Raw genomic sequence first — 24,841 nt, 5'->3', positions numbered from 1 at the left:
TGGAGGGGATGGTATGGAAGTGAGATGAGAGCAGAAGGGTTTAAAATTGGAGAGGTAAATAAGGACCAAATCTTGTATGCAGCTCGAAAGAGATTGCAACTATTCCAGTCAGCAGTGCAGAACTGTTGAACCAGGGAAGATAATCATATTTCCATTATTTTACAGTATAGAAGGTATATCAAAAGGGGGCGCACTACCAAGATCAGGGAGACGTGGCAGTTCATCTAAGAGCTGTCGAGGGCTTGAACTAGGCCTGTAACAATGGACATAGAGAAAAGTGTACGGACAGGATTGTTGTTAATTTGACAGGAGCTGCAGAGTCTGTATGAGTCAGAATCGACTGAACAGCAACTGGTTTGGTTTTTGTTTTAATGGGACTTGTTAGCTGACTGGGTGTTGCAATTGAAGGTGAGAGAAGAGCCTCAAATTTGAAGGAAAGTTTCTCAAATTTCAGTAATATATAAGCCCTTTTAAAGGAAAAAACCTCCCTGGTCTATGAACCTTAAATTGCTGTATATACTCCTATAAGGCAAATCCAGAATAAAAGATAATTCTGTATTTTTCCAATTTCCCTGAACAGTTTTTGGCTAAGCACGAATATGAAATTTTCTAAAGATATAAATGAAATGGTCAGATATTTATTTGTAATATGTTATTTATTGATTTAATATTAAATCTCACAATATATCAATACATTTTTCTACTCACATTTTATAATTCAGTTTTTTTTTTTCCTTTCATCTTAGATACCCATCTTTGTTAGATATCTGACAAAGCTATAGGTACTCTGCATCATCTGTCAGATTTCCAGAGCATATTTTTTTTTCTTTACATTGTTTGAGATGCAGCACTTTTTGAATTTGTATGTGATGCTGTCACTGCAAATTTTTTCACAATTTTTATTGTGCTTTAAGTGAAAGTTTACAAATCAAGTCAGTCTCACACACAAAAGCCCATATACATCTTGCTACACACTCCCAGTTACTCTCCCCCTAATGAGACAGCCCTCTCTCTCCCTCCACTCTCTCTTTTCGTGTCCATTTCGCCAGTTTCTAACCCCCTTCACCCTCTCATCTCCCCTCCAGGCAGGGGATGCCAACAGAGTCTCAAGTGTCCACCTGATCCAAGAAGCTCACTCCTCACCAGCATCCCTCTCCAACCCATTGTCCAGTCCAATCCCTATCTGAAGAGTTGATTCTGGGAATGGTTCCTGTCCTGGGCCAACAGAAGGTCTGGGGGCCATGACCACCGGGGTCTTTCTAGTCTCAGTCAGACCATTAAGTCTGGTCTTACGAGAATTTGGGATCTGCATCCCACTGCTGTCCTGCTCCCTCAGGGGTTCTCTGTTGTGTTCCCTGTCAGGGCAGTCATCGGTTGTAGCCGGGCACCATCTAGTTCTTCTGGTCTCAGGATGATGTGGTCGCTGGTTCATGTGGTCCTTTCTGTCTCTTGGGCTCATAGTCGCCTTGTGTCACTGCAGATTTTATCTCAAGTCCATTTATACCAAGTACCCTTTTGCTGTTTATGATTTCAACAGTGTAACCACATTGCTTTTTAAATTACATTGAAAACATAAATAATATATGCATAAACAAAATTCAAAAGGTATAGAGGGTGCCAGTCGTTTTGGCAGAGGTCTGGCCTGGCCTCTCTCCCTGGTATACTAGTTTGTAAGCTAAAGTACTGTAAGATAGCTATAAGTCAGCTTCTTGGATCAGGTGGACACTTGAGACTATGTTGGCATCTCCTCTCTGGAGGGGAGATGAGAAGGGTAGAGGAGGTTAGAAGCTGGCGAAATGGACACGAAAAGAGAGTGGAGGAAGGGAGCGGGCTGTTTCATTAGGGGGAGAGCAGTTGGGAGTGGATAGCAAGGTGTGTATATAAGTTTTTGTGTGAGAGACTGACTTGATTTGTAAACTTTCACTTAAAGTACAATAAAAATTAAAAAAAAAAAAAAAGAGAGCTCTAAGTCAGTTTATTAGATATTTGTCACAAGCTAGCAAACATTAGGGTAGGCGCTGGGGGTACCAAGACAAGAAAACCGACCTCTGCCTTCAAGGGATTGAAGTGGGGACTTTCTGGGAGAGGGAGCTAAAAAAGTAAACCAACTCTTTTGGAGGGAATTAGAAAAGTAAACCTTTTGGGGGAAGCCAGAAAAGTAAAGGAACATTTACTGCATAGTATTAAGTGCTATGACAGAGATATCCATGGATTTAATAGAAGAGCATCATGGGGATGGGAGTGGAGAGGTGGTTTAGGGAGTGCTTAGCCCACAGATTGACAAAGGAACACTTCAGGTGATTCTTGAAAGATAAGCATTCAGAACTAGATGAAGGAATAGACAAGGAGGATATGGGCATTCCAAGCATGTGATTTATTATGGCTAGATCGAATTGTATAGAATAGGGAATAGAGGCAAAGCCAGAAAGATAAGCTGAGATCTGATCACAAAGGACTTTCCAGCTCATAAGGACTCTAGAATTTATACTGTAGGAGTTGTGTTTTTAGGTGCATTTGAGTTGGTTCTGACTCGTAACGACCCTATGTACAACAGCAGTAAATGCTGCCCGGTCCTGCGCCATCCTTACAATCTTTATTATGCTTGAGCCCATTGTTGCAGCTACTGTGTTGAACCATCTCGTCTCAAGGGTCTTCCTCTTTTTCGCTGACCCTCCACTTTACCAAGCATTATGTCCTTTTCTAGAGAGTGGTCTCTCCTGATTACATGTCCAAAGGATGAGAGACAAAGTCTCACCATCCTTTGCTTCTAAGGAGCGTTCTGTCTGTACTTCTTTCAAGACAATTTGTTCGTTCTTCTGGCAGTCCATGGTATATTCAGTATTCCTTGCCAGCACCATAATTAAAAGGCATCAATTCTTCTTCGGTCTTCCTTATTCATTGTCCAGCTTTTGCATGCATATGTGAAAATTGAGGAGTTAGAGAACCGCTAAAGAATTTTAAACAGGGGTGATAAAATCAGGTTTGTACTTTAGAACTTACCCTCAGCAGCAAGGTAGAAGATAGAAAAATGATCAGTTAGGAGCTTGTAGTAGCAATTCCACTCCTAGGTATGTATCCAAAAAGACTTAAAAGCAGAGACTCAAACAGAGACTTGTACACCTCTGTACACCAGTGTTCATTGTAGCATAATTCGCAGTAGCAGAAAGGTAGAAACAGCCAAAATACCCATCAGCAGATGAATGGATAAACAAAATGTAGTACTTACATACAATGAAATACTACTTAGCCAGAAGGAGAAATGAAATCTTGACCTGTAATATGGGTGGAGCTTGAGACATTATGCTGAGTGAAATAAGTCAGTCACAAAAGAACAAATATTGTGTGACCTCCACTTATATAAAAGACGAGAAAAAGGCAGTGTATAGAGAGCAAAGTTTATTAATGGTTACCAGGGACAAGAGGGCGGGGGGAAAGGCGGGGTTATTGCTTATGGAGTACGGAGTTCTGGTTTGCGGTGGTGGACAATTCTCATTGCTAAGGGTAGGATTGCATAGCTGATTATTGTAATTGCCGTAAGTTGTGTTCCTGTAAAAAGTTGAATTGGCAAAAGTGGTGTGATAGACATTACAATGTCCTGCCCGCCCCCCCCCCCCCCAAAAAAAGTAGCTGCAGAGGCTGCTGATGTGCAGCCAAACCCCTTATGGGGATTTGGTTCCTTGGTTTGGAGGTATAGGGTCATGGTTAATGGGACATCCCAGTTATTTGGCATAAAAACGTGTTTAGTGCTTCTCTTCTACTCCTAGTTTGTTTCATAGTGCTTGGGATCTTAAAAGCTTCCAACTGGCCATCCAAGGCACAAAAATTGGCCTCTTTAGTTGAAGCAACAGAGGAAGATGGAGAGTCAGGAATAGGAAGAAGAAATGAATGTGTGGCTAACTGCCCCCATGAACAAATGCCTCCTTTGCCATGAGACCAGAAGAAGTGGATGGTGCCCAGCTGCCTTTTTTTTTTTTTAAGATTTTGAATGCTATTTATTGTTTATATCTTGCTTCCGAAAACAATTTGAGGATATTTACGACAACGGAAATACATACAAGACCACTGAAATAAGGATAAGGGTTAACTTATTACATGCCGTTGTGTGCCGCTGAGTTGATTTTGACTCAGAATGACCCTCAGTGACAGAGTAGAATTGTCTCATAGGGTTTTCTTGGCTGTAATCTTTATGGGAGCAGATTGCCAGGTCTTTTCTCCCACGGAGCAGCTGGTGTGTTCAAACCGCAGACCTTTTGGTTAGCGGCCAAGCACTTAACCATTGTGCCACTGGGACTCTTTAACTTTTTACATAGTTCTCATCTGATAAAATGAGCATACCAGTTCATCTAGAGAAACTTTTTTCCTAGTATATTGTCCTCAAGAAGATTTTTTTTAATTTCTATTTTGTTGAGAATATACACAGAAGAATGTACACCAATTCAGCCATTTCTGCATGTACAATTCAGTGACATTGATTATGTTCTTTGAGTCAACACTTCTACCCTGCTTTTCTGAGTTTTTCCTCCCCCATTAACATAAACTGATCGTCACCTAAGGTTCCTATCTAATCTTTTGAGTTGCTGTTGTCGCTTTGATTCCATATAGTTATTTCTTAAAAGAGCATAATGCTCAAGGCAGACATATTTTACTAATGGAGCTCAGCTACTGCTTGGTTTTAAGAAGACTTAAAGAGATATTTTTGGTTTAAGGTTTAAAGATGATCTCAGAGCAGTAGTTTCAGGGGTTCGTCCAATCTTCATGACTCCAGCAAGTCTGGGGTCCATGAGAATATGACATTCTGTCCTACATTCCCCCACCCCTCCCCCACACACCGCTTTGATCAAGATTCTTCTATAGAATCTTTGATCAAAATGTTCAGTAATGGTAGCTGGGCACCATCCAGTTCTTGTGGCAATTCAGGAGGGCGATTATCCACACGTTCTGTATCCTCATCCTCTTTCCTACTCTCCTTCTTCCTCCAGTTGTTATGCCTTGGATGGCCATTTGCAAGCCTTTACACCCCAGGCACTACCCAAGGAACTAGGAAGTAGAACAGAAGCACTAAAGAGTGTTATTAGGCCAATTAACTGGGGTGTCCCGTGAAACCATGACCCTAAACCTCCAAACCAGGGAACCAAATCCCATGAGGTTTTTTGGTTGTACATAAGCAGCATCAGCAGCTACTCTTTTTTTTTTTTTTGGTGGTAGTGGTTGTAAATATATGCCGTGCTATTATTTTTTTTTATTATTACTGAACATTTTTATCAAAGATTGTATAGAAGAATCCTGATTAAAAGGGGGAAATTGCAGAATAGAATTTCAAATGTTCATAGTTTAGCTTAACTAGTACAAATGTCTGCCTTGAGAATTATACTCTTTTAAGAAATATATGTGTAGAATCAAATGGACGACAGCAACTGGAAAGATTAGATAGGAACCTTAGGGGGCAGTGAGTTTATGTTAATGGGGAAGGAACAACTCAGAAAAGGAGGCTGAGAATGGTTACACAACTCAAAGAATGTGATCAGTGTCACTGAAATTGTATATGTAGAAGTGGTTGAATTGATGTATGTTTTGCTGTGCCTTTTCTCAACAACAACAACAAATAAATTTTAGGGGAAAGAAAAAAAAAAACACATTAAAATTCCAAAGCCCATGAGATCAGTCAGAAAATCACAAAACCCGTGACACAGTTTAACTAGAACCAAGAGATAATGACCCATAGAGACTGTAAAAAGTTTGTTTTGTCTTAGTAATTCCAGTAAGCTAAATTAATACGTTTGAAGAAATGAAAGGATTGAAATGTGAGTATGAAATGAGGGTCTCTAAAACATGATCAAGCTGATTAGGGGGGAAAAAAATTTCTGCTGTGAAAACATACCTGAAATTAAAAGCTCAGTGAACAGCTGAAAAACATATCAGGCACAGCTGAAGAGACATGTGTCAACTGGAAGATAGTGCTGAAGAAATTTAGCATAGAGAGATAAAGAGATGATAAACATATGAAAGAAAAGTAGGGCCGTAAAGGATAGAGTGAAGAGCTTGAGCATACATGTAATGGGAGTTCCAGGAGGAAACAAGTGTGAATGGAGGGCTGAAGCAATGGTCCAAGAGAAATGACTGAGAATTTTTTGGAAGTGATATGAGTCAATAGGTGGAGGAAGCCCAGTGAATCCCAAAGAGAACGAATAACATCAGCCCTGGCAAATCAGAGTGAAACCGTAGAAGACCAGAGACGGATCTTAAAAGCGGCCAAAGAGAAACGACAGATTGCTATAAAAATGTTTTTTTAGTCTGGCAACTGATTTTCCACCAGCAACAGCAGAGCCATAAGACATTGGAATAATACCTTCAATATTCTCAGACAAAATAACTGTTAACCTTGGAATGGAATACCCAGTAAAACTGCCTTTCAGAAATGACAGAAGATGTTCAAAGATCAGATTTATAAAGATAAAAGGCAGTAACAATGAAAACTTTAAAAAGAGATGTTCAACTTATGTCAGAACCGACTTATAATGGAGTCATCGGAACGGAACCCTGTTGTAAGTCAGGGGCTGCCTGTACTATAATTTACATCCTGATATTATTGGATGTGTATGTTGTTTCCAGTGTTTCAGCATTACCTAAAACTATGCTGGATATGTACGTGGACACATTGTGCATGTAGTATTTTATGTAAGTCCTTATCTTTTGACGAGTGGTCTATCTTATTTACCTAGTAGCTGCTGTAACAAAAATGGCACAAGTAGTTAGCTTTAAGGAACAAAAATTTATTGTCTCACAGTTGGAGGCTGGGAGCCTGGATTCAGGGTGCCAGCCAGCTGTACTCTGTGCACGGTAGGAGAAGAGCGTTCCTTGTCTATTTTAGCTTCTGGCAGTCTCAAGGGTTTCTTGTCATTCCTTGGCTTGTAGATGAATTTTCACATGGCATATTTCCCCGTATGTGTCTGTCTGTCTGTCTGTCTTCCTTTTTATAAGACACCAATTAGAAAGGATTAGCTTTAGGACCCACTCTACTCTGGCATGGCTCATTAACATAACAAAAGGAAACTCCTGTTTACAAACAGGGTCACATTTCACAGGTTTAAGGTTTAGGACTTCAACATATCTTTTGGGGGAACACAATTTAATCCATATAAAGGCCCAAATTACTGGGTCATAAAGGAACAAGTATTTTTACATTTCTTGATGTATGTAAAATTGTTTTCTTAATAAGCCTTTGGTAACCCGATTATTTTCTGCTTTGAATTTTTTGTTGATACCATTAATTTCCATTAATGGAAGCATACTGAATCATTGAATGTGTCTGAATTTTTGGTGGATAGTATGGATTTGTTTTCTTGCCCCCTCCCACAGGCCCACCCTAAGTGTTTAGTGGTACATAAGAACTACTACTAATTATACCCCAGAGTCCCCACTGGGGTCTATTGGTACATACGTGTAAGAAATAAAATTTTTCAAAATTTCTGTTTTTTTACTCCCCAAAACTCAGACAGCTCGTACAGTACCCTGTAAAAACAGTAACTTGTGGCATATGCCTGTTTGTTTCAGTCATAAAGGACCCCTGCTTTGCTGCACTGTCAATGGTACAATAGCTTCCCACTAACCCCTGCCCTCCCAAAGGCTGGAAAATTGTCATGGTCACTGTATGTACCAACAGGCATGAAAAAGTTTTAAAGGGCTTTACCAGTATACATTGCATCTAGCAAACTGCTCACTTTATTTACAAATGAGTAAGTCTGATAGGACCAGTTTTAAATGAGGAGAATTGACAGTTTCTTAGTGGATTTTGACTTAGTTTTGTTTTAGACAAAATTGCTCCATTTCATTTCTCTTCCATTGATTTTAAAAATAGTTTTATTTTTAGCAAAGAGAAACAAATGCTAAGAGAAATGCCTTCATCCTGACAGAAAGCATTTCTAACTTTCTAAAATGTGGTCTTTATCTTTTTTTTTAGTTTATTAGCAAGTATATACTTAGACTATTTAAAGAAATGGCAAATTGCTTTATTTAATTTTTGTTTTATTATGAAGGAAGACTTCTATTTTAATGCTGCTCCTTTTCTAGCCGTGTATTTCACATTAGCCAGCCAACAATTTAGAAGTGAACTAATGGATTAAAAAAAAAAAAGACCATTTATTCTAAAGGGGAAAGAGTACTATTAATTTGCTTGAGAAGTCTGTATTCTACTATGAGCTAAGAAAGTGTCTTTTTTACTTTTTTTTCTGTCTTTTCTGCCATTTCAGGTGCAAGTGAAAGTGTAGGGAAACATATGCTTGAAGCCTGCAACAATAATCTGGAGATGGCGGTCACTATGTTTTTGGATGGTGGAGGAATCGCTGAAGAGCCCAGTACCAGTTCAGCAAGTGTCTCCACTGTCAGACCACATGCAGAGTATGAATTTATTTGTTATTGTTAGGACCATCCCACCTGCCTAAATTGAGCAAGTTATATTTTTATCAAAGTTAGGTTAATTCCCTGCTTTTGAAAAAACTGAAGGTTGAAAGCATTTGAAAAAATAACAAATGAAATACTTGTACTGATATACTATAAATTCTATAGAGCACTGTTACACCTATTATTTGATTCTCCAAAGAACCCTATGTAGGATGGCATTATTATCCACATTTTATAGATAAGAAAGCAGAGGTATAACTATTTTCCCAAGCTAACACAGCAGTTAAGTAGCATATATGGAATTAATTCCCCCCAAAGCTCGGATTTCCCAATTCTAGATTTTCCTCCATTGTCCCAGGAAAATTTTAAGTAGCCACGAAATTTTTTTGAAAAATAATTTCAATCCTTTATATCTTAAATAGTTACATGTTGGTTAATCACTAGAAGCACCTTCAGCATATGGTACTGTAATATATAGGATATAGTAGTAAGTGGCAAAGAGACATGGTGTTTTTACCCTTTACATTTGATAACCGATATGAGTTGGAAAATAAATACCTGTCGGGCAGAATTCCAACAGTCTTTAGAAAATGTTATAGATGAACTCTATTCAAAGGAAAACATTGATTTTTGAAATAAAAATTTATAGGTCCTAAAATGAGAGTTTAATGCTCACAATCCTTGATGACTGTCAGTATTAACTGACATGAGGTACTAAACAAGAAGAACCTTCTTAAATCAGAATAGGCAAAAGACTTAGATTTTATTTTTATTAAACTGGAGATAAATTTAAACAGCCAAATCACACACAGGACATAATTGCCTCTTTTGTTGATCTAGTTCCAGATTCTAAAGTGATACTGTTTCCACATGAAATGTGAACTTCAGAGAGAATTATTAACATTTTATGAAGTTTCTTTCCTGTTGGCCATGTATTTTAAGTGTGATATCCCATTCTCCTTCAGTATAACTCAGGTTGTTAGTGAAAATCAATATGAAAACATGATTTAGCATACAGAAACTTGAATAACAGGTATTCACAATTGATTTTGGGGAGCATATTGGTCCCCTTATTGTATAAAGCATGTTTTCTTAATTGTGCTTAAAAAAAAGTTTTGATAAATGAATGCCTTTTCCTACTGAATAATTGCATTATAATTTGCCTTAGAAGGTTTGTATTGGTAATTATTTAACATTTGGTAAAAACCAAAAACCCATTGCTGTCAAGTTGATTCCAACTCATAGCAACCCCATAGGACAGAGTGGAACTGCCTCATAACGTTCCCAAGGAGCAGCTGGTAGATTCGAACTTTTTGGTTAGCAGCCAAGCTCTTAACCGGTGCGCCACCAGGACTCCTAACATCTGGTCCAAAAAAACCCAAAACCAAACCCAGTGCTGTCGAGTCAATTCTGACTCATAGCGACCCTATAGGACAAAGTAGAATTGCCCCATAGAGTTTCCAAGGAGTGCCTGGCAGATTCGAACTGCTGACCCTTTGGTTAGCAGCCGTAGCACTAAACCACTACGTCACCAGGGTTTACCCTAACATTTTATAGTGACTCCTAATTCTTCAACTATAATTTTTACTCTTAACAGGTCACCTTTTATTGTCCTGTCTTTCCATTGTTAGGTAGCTAACACTCTTAGAACAAATACAGTTAAATATATAGTAATCAAGTCTTTCTGTATAGGGAATACTACTTACTCCATTGCCCTAATTGACCTATTTCATCACAGAGTGGTTTTTTTTTGTTGCGTAATTGAATTAGTTTTAGAAATACATACACAGATATGCACTCACAAAGCAAAGTGAGTTATACCAATGGTGGAATGCATTATTTAAGTAAAAGGTGTTTTCTTTTTAAAGTCTTAGTTTTCTTAAGATAATTAATGGGCATGTTTCTGTTTGATGAAAAGATTAGCAGAGGTGACAGTTGTATTATCTTCCTCTTACACTTGTATTATTCAATAATCCTTCAGATTATTGAAATTCTGTGTGCAGTGACTAATATCCAGTAGGAAATTTAACATAATTTTGAATTATATTTTATCCTTCAGTCATTTGGCTTACTGGAGATTTCTTTGTTTAACTAGCTCTTTGTTTACAGGATGTTAATAATTGTTGATGTATTGTTTATTTTGTAAAGCATGTTTTGGAGTTCCAAGTCTTAGATATCAAAAACAGGGAATTAAGCTCAGTGTGGAAAGCGCTAGGGTGAACTTAAATTAACATTTATTATGAGCAGGGAGATTATAAATTTGGAAGTTAGGATTACTTGCAATGAACATGAATCAGCAGAGAATTTAATATTTGAGGTAAAACTATAAAAATTGAAGGAGCACAGTATTTTTACAATATATGTAAATGAGTATTTTTCACTAGAAGAGATGAATTATTAGTAGACTCTGTAGAGATATCTTTGAAGAGTTTGTAGGCTTTCAGAAGATGAGTAATGAATTTTTTTCCTTTTTTTTTTATATATATATATTAGGGTCTATTTAATAAGTAACACAGGATAATACCTATGTTAGCCTTTTTCACAACTAGCATAAAATTCACTGCCTATTTGTTTAAGCTTATTTTAATATATCTTTTTTATTTATTATATATTACTTGGTATAATATTGATTCTATTTATTAAGCCTATATTTTTCTATTCATTTTAGCCAGATTTTTTTTTTTTTAATTCCCTGTCCTTTTTTTTTTTTTCTTAAAGAATTTCAGGTAGAGAACTTGAAAGAGAAAGGGAAATATTTCTTATTTCTCTGTTCTCTTTCTTTATAAAAAATTTGAGCTGTCTATGCCAGGTACTTTATTCCAGTTGATCTCTACATGAAAACCATCTAAAAAATTATGACTTAGCATGGTTCCTAAAAGTCACCAAGTCTTTTTTTCGTTTTACTTGTTAATTAGAATGCATTCATAAATAGCTAACAAAGAGAACAGTTGACAGAGTTTTCATTTTGGTATTTTCTCACCATTTTTTTTTTTTTTTTTAAATAGAGAAGAAGTTCGTGCCCCAATTCCTCAAAAGCAGGAAATATTGGTGGAGCCAGAACCTCTGTTTGGTGGTAAGTTCACCTTTTTTTCTTCAGCTTTATTTGACTTTATTTTTGTTTATTAGATTTTAATGAAACTATCGCAAAACGTGGAGGCTTGCTCAGGTATTGTTACTTCTAGAGTCATTTCTTATCTTACATTTTTTATTCCACTCAGAAAAGTTGCACAATTAGCTGCTTCCAATGAGTGGACCAGATTGAAAAAATTGTTATTTATTGTAGGAGGCCAAAAGGAGGAAAGTTAGCAAAAAGAACTACTACCTTGTAATGGAAATGAATCTGTCATATAAAAGACTCAGATTATTTTTCATTTTCTGGATTCTGCCATGTCATTACTATCTTGGTATACTGTACTGGCCCTCTTTTTTAATTTCTAGAAGTGTTATTTCTATTTTGAACAGAGGAGATAGTAACCCCTAACTTATGCAAAGAATTGTGATATCATTTGGGGTGCATGGGGAAGATGGTGGAGAATGGGGCATTTAATCAGATTTAAAGGAAATTTATAGTTTTAGTTTAATAAGAACGGACTTCCCTTTTGTGAACTAAGTATTTAAACATTAATGCGTTTATAAAAACTAGAAGATAGAGTTTTAACCTGGTTAAGCAAACAGATATGGAAATGTATATTGTATGTATTCACAATAGTGCAGAAAAACAGTTTATTTTGAAAGTTGAGAACAAGAGACCTATACAAAGTTTTTTAGGTAAACTGGAATAGAGGAGAAATAAGTTATAAGAAAAAGATGGAGAAAATCAAATAAACAATATCTTTGGATTTGAAAGAGCACCTTAGTTGAGAGTTTTTCTAAGATAGACCTTTAGGCGGGTTTGGCATATTATTGTAACATGAAATAAAATAGTATACCCTGTATATTCAGAAATACATAAAGGTGGGTGGAAGAAAACTATAAGGTCTGAATAGTGAAGTGTGTATGTGTTTTCTGGACTGTTCAGTTCAGCCAGTCATTGTGCCGTTAATATACCAAAAGTAATAAAGCATTTTTCGTAATTTTTTTTTCCGTATAAGTGTTAGGAATAGATTTTAGAGCTGAGGAGTAATGTCCTTGTAGGATCTTTGAATGGAGAAAACTAGAGGAAATGGGTTCTGTGTTATCTTGCTTTTGAACAAAGAGTTCCGTTTGAAACCCTACTTTCCTCCTTTTATCTCTGGATTGACATAATTAAGGAGAGGAATGAGAATGACTTTATACAGTTAGGAAGCCAGTTGTAACCATCATTGTTAGTTAGACCTTACTGTAATCTGAAAAAGGTCTTTGGAGAATTGTTTTCTTCTTAAGTCAGTGTTGATTTAAAGCAACAGTTTGTGGGGTTTGGGGTCCCTGATGCCCTTTCAGGGGATCTGTAAGGCCATATTGTTTTCATAATAATACTAAGATACTCTTTGCCTTTTTCACTGTGTTGACATTTGCCCGGATGGTTCAAAAGTAATGGTGAGTCAAACTGCTGGTATGTTAATTGAATCAGAGCGGTGATATCAAACTGCTTCTAGTTCACTGCCACACACTCACAGTTTTAAGAGGGGCGGAGGGTTTTGTTGAATAATGTTCTTTTTTTTTCTTTTTGTTTGCAACACGTAATTTTAAAAAAATAAACAATTTCTGTTGAGTTGACTCTGACTCATGGCGACCTCATATGTGTCAGAATAGAACTGCTCCATAGGGTTTTCAATGGCTGATTTTTTAGGGGGGAAGTAGATCACCAGGCTTTTCTTCCATAATAGTGTTCTTAATGAAGCAATAAAAAAAAACTAATTTTATGAAATCTTTTTTAATTGTGCTTTTAGGTAAAAGTTTACAGCTCAAGTTAGTGTCTCATTCAGAAGTTTATACACATACTGTTTTGTGACACTGGTTGCAATCCCCAGGTTCCCCATGTCCATTTGTCTATTTTTTTGTGTCCCCTCCTGCCTTCTCATCGTTGCTTTTGGGCAGGAGTTGCCATTTGGTCTCATATATTTGATTGAACTAAGAAGCACGCTCCTCATGTGTGTTACCGTTTTATAGGCCTGGCTAATCATTGTCTGAAAAGTGGGCTTTGGAAGTGGCTTCAGTTCTGAGTTAGCAGAGTGTCCGGAGGCCATAGTCTCGGGGTTCCCCCAGTATCTGTCAGACCAGTAAGTCTGGTCTTTTTTGTAAATTTTAATTTTATTCTACATTTTTCTCCTGATCTGTCTGCGGCTCTATATTGTCTTCCCTGTCAGAGCAGTAAATTTTATTATATCTTGACCATTGAGTATACATCTTTTTAATATTCTTCTGTGTGATGAAATAGGATGTATGCATGAAGCACCTTTATGTACTGAAGTATGACGGAAAAGCACTTGTGCAGTTGGTGAGCTGACCTAGCTGCTTTTTTCATGAAACACTATTTTACTTGAAAGATGGCTAACCAAATGATAGTTATTTAGACTTGGGCATTTGGTAGACATTTACTTGAAAATGAGCAAAGTGAGTCTGTTACTTCAGGGCACACAGCTGACTGTATTTGTGGCCAGTGAAGTGAGCTTTCAGGCAAAAATTAGAATTTTAGAAAATTCGTAGCCACCATTATGAGTGAGACAGCTTCCCAGTACTTCCCAGATGTGAGTTTTTTTAATGTGGTATAATGAACTGGTCAATATTGGAAATATTTGCATAACTCCCTGACCTGTTGCCATCAAATTGATTCCAACTCATAGTGACCCTGTAAGGACAGTAGAACTGCCCCCATAGGGTTTCCAAGGAGCGCCTGGTGGATTCGAACTGCCAAACTTCTGGTTTAGCAGCCATAGCTCTTAACCACTATACCACCAGGGTTTCCTTTGGATAACTCAGTGAACAAATATTTTCAAAGGACAAATGTGTGATATTACAAACTTGTACATAGGTAAAAGATCCATTCAGAGTACAAAATACACTGAATTAGATATCTCTTGCTCTGTAACAAATTGCCCAAAACTTAGTGGCCTGAAACAAACATTTGATATCTCAGTTTCTGTGGGTCAAGAACCCATTGTGGTTTAGCTGGGTTCCTTTGGCTCAGGGTCTCTCACAAGGGTGCAGTCCAGGTGTCAGCCAGAAGTGTAGTGATCTCAGAACTTGACTCGGGGAGGAGCTGCTCCCAAGCTCGCTCGTGTCACTGCTGGCCAGAGAGTGCAGCCCAGAATGTAACCTCTGCCCATCACCTCTGGCACATTTTATTCAATAGAATTAAGATATTAAATCCTGTCCATAGAATTCGTAAACAGAATGTGAATGTAGGAGACAGTAAGGATCATTGGGCACCATCGTACAAACTCCTTAACACATAGACTAGTGAATTTTAACGGCATAGAATATGGAAAGTTAATTGATAAGGTTTCAAATTCCACATTGCAGCTAACCTTTAAGAAACTGCCACTTGTTGAGTTTTGGTGTATTATCAAAAAAGATTATCCACAAGTATCTGAAAAGGCTACTAAACTACTTCTGTTTCCAACTGTGTATCAATATGAGGTGGAATTTTAATTCTCTTCATATACTTCAACTAACAGAGTAGTAGCAGATCTGAGAAGCCAGGTGTCTTCTCTTAAACCAAATTTTAAAAGAAAACTGTAAAACAGTGCTACTCTTCTCACTAAATTTTTTTTCCACCTGTCCCACTCCCATTTTTGGCTTCGAAGCATCCTTTGAATCTCTTTTAGATCTTTGTAGCTTAGCCTATTTGGCCTTAGTGACCAGCACTTCTATTATTTAGTCAGTAGAGTGAGTGTATGGAAGACCATATTAGCTTGTAGCAAGTGGCTTGGAAGTGCCAGGGAACCTCGTGTTGAAGAGACAGGCAGGAGTAATGGTCCTAGGGCTAGAGGTGTTGCGGCCTGAGGGAGAGGGTCTTGGTTAGACTTAGGGTAGATAAGGGGGTAACAAATGGGAACAGGCTACAAGCCCAAGAAGTAAAAGGGCTTACATAGAGGCTAGCAATAGAGGAAGTAGTGAGAATACCCAGGAGATCAAGTACGGAGTAGAGAAGGGGAAAACTGGGAGAGGGAGAAGGGAATGTGAAAGAAGTGGAGTGTTGATTGGCCTGCCTTTGGCAGTTTAAAAAGTTGAAGAAAATTGCCTTTTATTTGCTAACTCTCCTATAATGATGTTCTTTCTTGAGCAGCTATTCTGTTTTGTCCTAAGATACCCTTGCTTTTTTCTTTTTTTAGTATATATTCGGTTAATATTTTATAATGAACAGTAACAGCTTTTAAAGGACCTAATTAGCAGCATGTACATTTTTGTTTATTTGGTCATGGGTTTGTGATTTTTTGTGCAGAATTTTCAAGATTCCTTGGGTCTCTGTTTTTTGGTTGTTTTTATGGTGAAATAACATAAAAGAACCCACAAAACATTTCATCAATTTCTGCATGTAAGCTTCAGCGGCATTGATTACATTCTTCAAGTTGTGCAACCATTCTCTCTCTCACTTACCAAGTTATACTACCATCATTAACATACCTTCAATACACTCTAAGCAAAAGCCATCTCTTCCACCCCTGGCAACCACTAATTACTTTTGGTTTCTATCTATTTGCTTATTTATATAAGTGGTATCATGCAGTATTTATCCTTTTGTGACCTCATTTCTCTTTATGGCTGAGTAATATTCCATTGTATGTATATACCACATCTTGTTTATCCATTTGTCAGTTGATGGTCATTTCATTTGTTTCCACCTTTTGATTATTGTGAACAGTGCTGTAATGAACATTAGTGTACATACGTCTGTTCTCAGCACTGCTTTCAGGTCTTTGAGTATATGCTTAAGAATGCAGTTGCTGGGTCATATAATAGTTCCGTGTTCAACTTTTTGGGGAACCACCAAACTATTTTCCACAGTGGCCATATCAACATACAGTTCTACTCGCAATGGATAAGAGCTTCTGTTTCCACAGCCTCTCCTTCCTGGTGTTTTCTGGTTTTTTTAATGATCGTTGCCATTCTGTTGGGGATGAGATGGTTATCTCATTGTGATTTTCATTTGCATCTCCCTAATGGCTAATGAAACGGCAACGGGTTTAATGGCTAATGAAAAGAGCCCTGGTGGCACAGAGGTTAAAGCGCTCAGCTGCTAAGTGAAAGGTCAGTGGTAGGAACCCACCAGCTGCTCCATGGGAGAGAGACCTGGCAGTTTGCTTCTGTAAAGACTACAGCCCTGGAAACCCTGTAGGGCAGTTCTGCTGTGTCCTGTGGGGTCACTGTGAATTGGAAACGACTCGACAGCAGCGGGTTTGGTTTTTGGAATGGCTGATGACTTTGAGCATCTTTACGTGTGCTTGTTGGCCATTTGAACATTGTCTTTGGTAAGATGTGTGTTCAAGTCCTTCGCGTGTTTTTTGATTGGGTTGTTTGTCTTTTTGTTGTTGTTGAGTTGTGGAAGTATTTTACAAATTTTGGATATTAGACCTTTGTCAGATATATGGTTCCCAAAGATTTTCAACCCTCTGTAGGCTGTCTTTTCACTTTTTTGATAACGCCTTTTGATGCACGTAAATATTTAGTTTTTCTGAGGCCCCATTTGTCTATATTGTCTTTTGCTGCTTGTGCTTTTGTCGTGGTATCTGATAACCTATCACAAAAACTTAGGTTCCACATTGTCATCCCTATATTTTCTTCTGTGAAATTTATGGTTTTAGTTTTCACATTAAGGCCCCTGATCCATTTTAAATTGATTTTTCTATTTGGTGTAAGCGTTGGATCCTGGTTCATCCTTCTGCATGAGGATATCAGATTTTCCCAGCACCATTTATTGAAGAGACTCTTCCTTCCCCATTCAGTGAATTCAGCACCCTCGTTGATACTCAGTTGACCGTGTTGTTGTCGGGTGCCCTCCGGTAGGTTTTGACTGATGGCAACCCTGCGCACACCAGAACGGAACACCACCGGTCCTGCGCCATCCTCACAGTTGCTGCTGTGTTTGAGCCTGTTGTTGCAGCCACTGCATCAGTCCATCTCCTTGGGGGTCTTCCTGTTTTTCACAGACCTTCTACTTTACCAAGCATGATGTCTTTCTACAGGGACTGGTCCCTCCTAATACATTCAAAGTACATGAGACAGAGCCTCGCTACCCTCACTTCTAAGGAGCATCCTGGCTGTACTTCTTCCAGACAGATTTGTTCATTCTTCTGATCCCAAAACCCATTGCCATCGAGTTAGTTCTGACGCATAGCAACCCTGTAGTCTAGCACTGCTTTCAGTATTCTCTGCCAGCAATGTAATTCACATGTATCATTTCTTCTTCAGTCTTCCTTATTCATTGTTCAGCTTTCAAGAACATATGAAGCAATTGCTTAGGTCAAGCACATCTTTGTCCTTAAAGGGTCATCTCTGCATTTTAACACTGAAGAGGCCTTTTGTGGCAGATTTGCCCAATACAGTATGTCCTTTGATTTCTTGACTGCGGCTTCCATGGGTGTTGATTGTGGATCCAAGTAAAATGAAATCTTTGACAATTTCAGTCTTTTCTCTGTTTATCATGATGCTCCTTATTGGTCCAGTTGTGAGAATTTTTGTTTTCTTTATGTTGAGTGTAATCTATACTGAAGACTAGTCTTTGATCTTCATCAGTAAGTGCTTCAAGTCCTCTTCATTTTCAGCAAGCAAGGTTGTGTCACCAGCATATTGCAGGTTGTTAATGAGTCTTCCTCCAGTCCTGATGCCGTGTGCTTCATATAGTTCAGCTTCTCAGATTATTTGCTCAGCATACAGATTGAATAAATATGGTGAAAGGATACAACCCTGACACACACCTTTCCTGATTTTAAACCACGCAGGGTCCCCTTGTTCTGTTGGAACAAACCGCCCCTTGGTCTATGTATAGGTTCCACATGAGCACAATTAAGTGTTCTGGAATTCCTGTTCTTCGCAGTGTTATCCATAATTTGCTGTGATCCACACAGTTGAATGCCTCTGCATAGTCAAGCACAGGTAAACATCTTTCTGGTATTCTCTGCTTTCAGCCAAGATCATATATGTATGTTGACTATATATGTATGGAATTTATTTGTGAGCTTTCAGTTCTGTTCCATTGGTCTTTAAGTCTGTTGTTACACAAGTAACAGGCTGTTTTAATTACTGTAACTTTATAGTATGTTTCGAAGTCAGGGAGCATGAATCCTCCCATTTTAGGATTGCTTTAGCTCTTCAAGGACCTTTGCCCTTCCATATAAATTGGAGGATTGGCTTTTCCATTTCTGTCAAGAAGGCTATTGAAATTTTGATGGGCATTGCATAGTGTTTCTGGTTGCTTTGGGTAATATTGACACCTTAACCCTATTGAGCCTTCCAGTTTGCTAACACAGAATGTCCTATTTATTTAGACCTTTGATTTCTTTTGGCAGTATTTATAGTTTTCTGTAAACAAGTCTTTAACCTTCCTGGTTAAATTTATTCCTGAGTATTTTATTCTTTAGATGCTATTGTAAATGATAATATTTCCTTAATTTTCTTTTTCTCTAGGGAACCCTTACTTTCCTAATTGTCATGGTTAAAAAGTATGGGGTAACTAATTTTACAAAAGCATTATTTGGTACATACATGTATGTATGTGTTAGAGGCACATATACTTGAAATAAGAACTCTTGACCAAAAATAGTTCTAAGAGTGAAAGGAACTTTTTTTCAAATCTTTTTTCTCAGATAATACTGTGATTCTTTAACATAAATACTGATACACAGACCCTAATACATGGCATAAATAGAATACAAACCATAACTAAAAATGCACAAACATCAGAAGAGAAACTAGATAATTGGAAGCACCTAAAAATTAAACACTTATCCTCACCAAAAGTCATCACCAAAAGAATGAACAGAGAACCTAGAGACTGAGGAAAATTTTTTGGCTACGACATATCCGACAAAGGTCTAAAATCTGTGAAGTAGTTCAACACTTCAACAGTAAAGCTACAAATAATCCAGTTAAAAAGGGGGCAAAGGAAATGAACAGACACTTCAGTAAAGAAGATATTCAGACATCTTACAGACACGTGAGGAAATGCTAGTGATCAGTAGCCATTAGAGAAATTCAGATCAAAACTGCAGTGAGATACCATCTCACCCTAACCATACTGGGACTAATCAAAACAACAGAAAATAACAAATGTTAGAGAAGTTGCAGGGGAGGGAGGCGGGGCCAAGATGGCAGAGTAGTCAGACACCTCCGATGATCCCTCTTACAACAAAGACCTGAAAAAACAAGTGAGACGATTATACTTATGACAAGCTGGTAGACCTGAACATCAAAGGCAAAGTTAGAAAACAGACTGAGCAGCAGGGGGAAGGACAGACAGTTCAGAAGTGGAGAGGAGTTGCCGGACCTGAATCAACGGGAGCCCTCAGGCATCATTCCTGGGAGCGACTGCTGTGGGCTGGTGGTAGCGTTCAGCCACAGTTTCCTTAGGGAGAAACAGCCAGCCGCACAGCCTACTCACACCTCTGAAACCAGGGAAGAATGGCTCTCTCCACAAAAGCTAAGTACTTGGCGTATATTTTACTGCATCCCAGTCCCCAAGCCGGCTTCAGTGGCTGCCAATTTCCCTGGGCCTGAGATAGGCTCTGCTGAGTGCCCTGAGCCGTTCTGCCGGCCTTGGAGAAGGAATACATTCACAACTGGGGAAAAGATAATCTGCCAGCTCCACTAAGCTGGGGAGCTCAGAACAGAAGCGGCTCCTGTCCAGGCATAAACGGTCCATGGACTTTGAATACCTTTCCCCTCTGCGTGGACCTGTGTGGGCCTATTTCAGAAGAATTGGCCTTTGTTGGCAGACTACAGCTGTTTCAGCTGTGCAGTGGAGAGGTGGGTGTTTGATGTTTGACACCGCTTTGCCTATTAAACAGGGTCCTCACCTACCCAAGGACTGGTGGCTCCACTCAGGTCACCCAGCCACCTGCAACAGGGATCCAAGATAACTGGTACCTCCCAATACTTATAACCAAAAGCATTGGGTGCCCATGGTCCGCCTGTAGAACCCACCCACCTGTGCACTCTAGGAAATGGACACGCTTACCTCACAGACACTCGGGGGATGGTTGTCAGCCCCCTGCCTTGTTCAGAGCGTGACTCCCTGCTGCAACCAGATACTGGTACCTACACCAATCACCCCTGCCCCTCTAAGACTGTAGGACAGAGCCTGTACCACACATTTGCTGACCAACTACCAGGACACCTGAGCTGAATCCATACAGGGAGGGTGAGTGGACTCCTAGGCTGATATACCTGATAACAACTCTAGCCATCTGGTGACAGGACTTTAGACCTTCTAAGGTGAAAATAATCAAGAAAGCTCACTCAAGCAACCTATTTGGGCATATCAAAACAAAACAAAGTAAGAAGCTAGGATACAGTAAGCAAACATAAAATAAACTAATACAGTAACTTACAGATGGCTCGGAGACAACAGTCAGTATCAAATCACATAAAGAAGCAGACCATGATTGCTTCAACAAGCTCTCAGAACAAAGAGTCAAGGGATCTTCTGGATGAAGGTGCCTTCCTGGAATTACCAGATGCAGAATATTAAAGATTAATATACAGAACTCTTCAAGACATCAGGAATGAGATCAAGAAGGAGATCAGGCAATACACAGAAAATGCCAAGAAACACAGATAAAGCAGTTGAAGAAATTAAAAAGGTTATTTAAGAACATAATGAAAAATTTAATAAGCTGCAAGAATCCGTAGAGAGACAGCAATCAGAAATTCAGAAGATTAACAATAAAATTACAGAATTAGACAACTCAATAGAAAGAGGAGCAGATTTGGTGAGATGGAAGATAAAAGCACTTGGCACCAATATATTTGAAGAAAAATCAGATAAAAGAACTAAAAAAAAAAAAAATGAAGAAACCCTAAGAATCGTGTGGGACTGTATCAAAAGAAATAGACTACAAGTGATCGGGGTGCCAGAACAGGGAGGGATAACAGAAAATACAGAGAGAGGTTGCAGGGAAATTGGAACTCTTATGTACTTCTGGTGGGAATATAAAATGGTACAGCCAATATGGAAAATAACACAGCACCTCCTTAAAAAGCTGGAAATAGAAATACAGTATGATTTAGCAATCCCACTCCTAGGAATATATCATAGAGCAATAGAGCTGTCACACAAATAGACGTAGGCACACACCCATGTTATTGCAGCACTGTTCAAAATAGCAAAAAGATGGAAACAACCTAAGTGACCATTAACAGATAAATGGATAGACAGATTATGGTACATGTAATGGAGTACTACACAATGATAGAGAACAATGATGAATCTGCAAAACATCTCACAACATGGATGAATCTGCAGGGCATTATGCTGAGTGAAACAAGTCAATCACAAAAGGACATATTGTATGAGACCACTAGTACGAGAACCCAAGAAAAGATTTACACATAGAAAAAAACATTCTTTGATGGTTATGAGGGTGGGGAGGGAGAGGGAGGTAAAACAAACGACTAACTAGATAGATAGTGGACAGGTGTCAACTTTGGTGAAGGAAAAGACAGCACAGCTTGACTAAGGCAAAGGCAAAGAAGTTTCCCAGACATATCCAAACACCTTGAGGGACCAAGTTACTCGGCCTAAGGGACAGGGACTGTGGTTTCGGGGGACATCTAGGTCAGTGGGGATAACTTAGTTCATAAAGGAAATGTTCTATATCCCACTTTGGTGAGTAGCGTCTGGGGTCTTAAAAGTTTGCAGGCAGCCATCTAAGATACATCTATTGGTCCCATCGTATCTGGAGCAAAGGAGAATGAAGAAAACCAAAGACACAAGGAAAATATTAACTCAAAGGACTAAGGGCCACGTTAACTATAGCCTCCACCAGGCTGTGCCCAAAAGACCTAGATGGTGCTTGGCTACCACCACCTACTGCTCTGTCAGGGATCACAACGTAGAGTCCTGGACAGAACAGAAGATAAATGGAGAACAAAACTAAAATTCACAAAAAAAGACCAGACTTACTGGTCTGACAGAGATTGGAGGAACCCCTGAGACAATGGCCCCCGGACACTGCTAACTCAGAACTGAACTCACTCTGGAATCAGACTTTTCAGACAAAGATTAGACAGACATATAAAATAATAACACACGTGAGGAGCATGCTTCTTAGTTGAGGCAAACATACGAGACCAAATGGGGAACTCCTGCCCAAAAGCAGTGACAAGATGGCAGGAAGGGGCAGGAACTGAATGAATGGACACAGGGTACCTGGGTTGAAAGGGGGAGAGTGCTGTCACATTGTGGGGATTGCAACAACTATCACAAAACAGCATGTGTATAAACTTTTGAATGAGAAACTAACTTGAGCTGTAAACTTTCACCTACAGCACAACAAAATAAACAGATTTTTCTGCTTCTGCACAGAAAAAAAAATACTGATACCCACATAAGTATGCATGAATGGTGTAAGTATAGATGTATTTTAAACAAACAGGTTTTTTAAATGTGGTTCTGCCTTTTTTTGTTTGTTTTGTTTTGCTTTTTGCACAATAGTTCTTGGATAGAAATAATTATACCCTGTAATGGCAAACTCAGGCTGTTGGGAAGGTTGCTTTGGCCTGGGATAGAGGGCTTTTATGCTCTGTCTGATGTTGCTGCAGTCGGTATTTGGAGCATTCTTCTAGTTACATGCCGGCCAGGCTTGCCATGAACCAACTTAATAACTTACCCATATTGAAAGGATCGTTAAAGGTCCTTTCTTATTGAAATGTACATAAATGATATGGTAATTTTTTTGTTAAGCTGAAGAATGCATGCATATAGGAAGATAAGGCTTTGATTGTTACATTCTAGATCTTAACTATAAAATACTTAAGGATAGGCTGATAGACACTTTGATAGGGGTATCAGAAGACCTTGGTTCTTTTTAGTGGAATTTCTGTAACTAAAAAGCATTAGGTAACTGTGTGAAAATTTTTTTCCCTAAAATTAAAAATGTTTTTGGTGTTTATAAGACTACATGTGTATCCACACACTACGAGGTAGTTTTTAAATCTTATAGTTTAGAACTTAGTGTTACTCGAGTGTTAGAACAAAGGGTGGCCAGATCCCTTAGACTAACCTAAGTTAGTGTGTGTAGCTTCATCTCCATCTGGAGTCTTACTCAAAATCTTCTTTTTAATACCCATACTTGAGTCCATCTTTTTTACGAAAGTTTGGTCCAGTCTTTTAACTGGGCCTTAATTTCCTCATTTGTAAGATGAAATAGTTGGACTGAAGATGGTTGAGTTAATTATCTGTGACTTAAAGATTTTAAAATTTTTTGGTTTTGAGGGAGGCCACCATTATGAATCTATCATTGTTTTAAAAACAAGTAACGTGTATAGATAACTTTAAGTTTCAAAATTAATGTTTTAAGAATTTGAATCAATTCTGTTTTTTCTCCCCGAAGCTCCTAAAAGACGACGGCCTGCACGTTCAATATTTGATGGTTTCCGGGATTTTCAAACTGAAACTAGTAGGTATCTATGAACCACTTTACTACTGCCTTTATCGTTCACCTCTTGTAGGTAATTCCAGTGTAGCATAATCATACTAAGTATGATAATGCCTTCCTAAGGAAGCACTTTTATAATTAAAGAGCGGTTGCAGGTTCTAAGATTAGACCTTTTTATTTTCCATTTGAAGAGTTTAAAGTGAGCTTAGATGTAATTTTAAACTTCAACCAGGAACTTCTCTCTCTCTCTCTCTCTTTCTGTCTCTCTGTGTCTGTCTGCCTGTCTGTCTCTCAGAACAAATAAAGCCCTGGAGAGCGTAGGAAAGTGCCCATATATTCCGCTATAGGTCAAGATCCTGCTTTGCTGTATATGCTTTTTGAATATTAGACCTCATTACTTTGAAGATTTCACCTTATTTAAAATGTGGAAGTATGAATTCAGTCTGCTTTTGATTGTTGTTAACTCCCCCTTGAGGTAAATTGTTCCAAATTCTACACTACTTGGTTATAGCAAAATAATAAGGGAGGCGGAGATGATACGAGAAACCTGGTAATTTACAAGCTTACATAATCAGCTTCTGAATGAGCACTTAAGTGCTAGGTATAATAAAAAAAAAAATGATTTCCCTCAGGATCCCGATACATATGAATGGAAGAAATGACCACAATGAAAATGGTTATTGTAGGGGATTGAAAAACAGAAGAAGAAAAAGACTCTTCACCCAAAACAGCCACTATTAACGTTTTGCCATATTATTCCAAGTTGTTTGGAATAGGTTTATATCTTTCTGAGGAATAATTTGGAATGAAAATCTTGACCTTACACTTTTTGAGGACACAGTAGAGATTTAGCAATGGAATTCTAAGAAAAAACAGGTTTAGAGAATCTGTGAGAAACTCTTAGACTATACTTGATTTTGTAGTTGATG

General features: G+C 38.4%; 1 protein-coding gene across 1 annotated transcript in view; it reads left to right on the top strand.

Annotated features, from left to right (window-relative positions):
- Positions 1-24,841, top strand: part of UBXN7 (UBX domain protein 7) — a 72,599-nt gene that overhangs the window by 16,859 nt on the left and 30,899 nt on the right. Inside the window, exons 2-4 of the mRNA XM_049879537.1 lie at positions 8,247-8,394; positions 11,403-11,470; positions 23,868-23,933. Coding sequence (XP_049735494.1) covers positions 8,247-8,394; positions 11,403-11,470; positions 23,868-23,933 — 282 coding nt within the window. The remainder of the gene's footprint in view (positions 1-8,246; positions 8,395-11,402; positions 11,471-23,867; positions 23,934-24,841) is intronic.

Source organism: Elephas maximus, chromosome 1, assembly GCF_024166365.1.
Source record: "Elephas maximus indicus isolate mEleMax1 chromosome 1, mEleMax1 primary haplotype, whole genome shotgun sequence".
Lineage (NCBI taxonomy): Eukaryota > Metazoa > Chordata > Mammalia > Proboscidea > Elephantidae > Elephas > Elephas maximus.
This window is presented reverse-complemented; position numbering and strand designations above follow the sequence as displayed.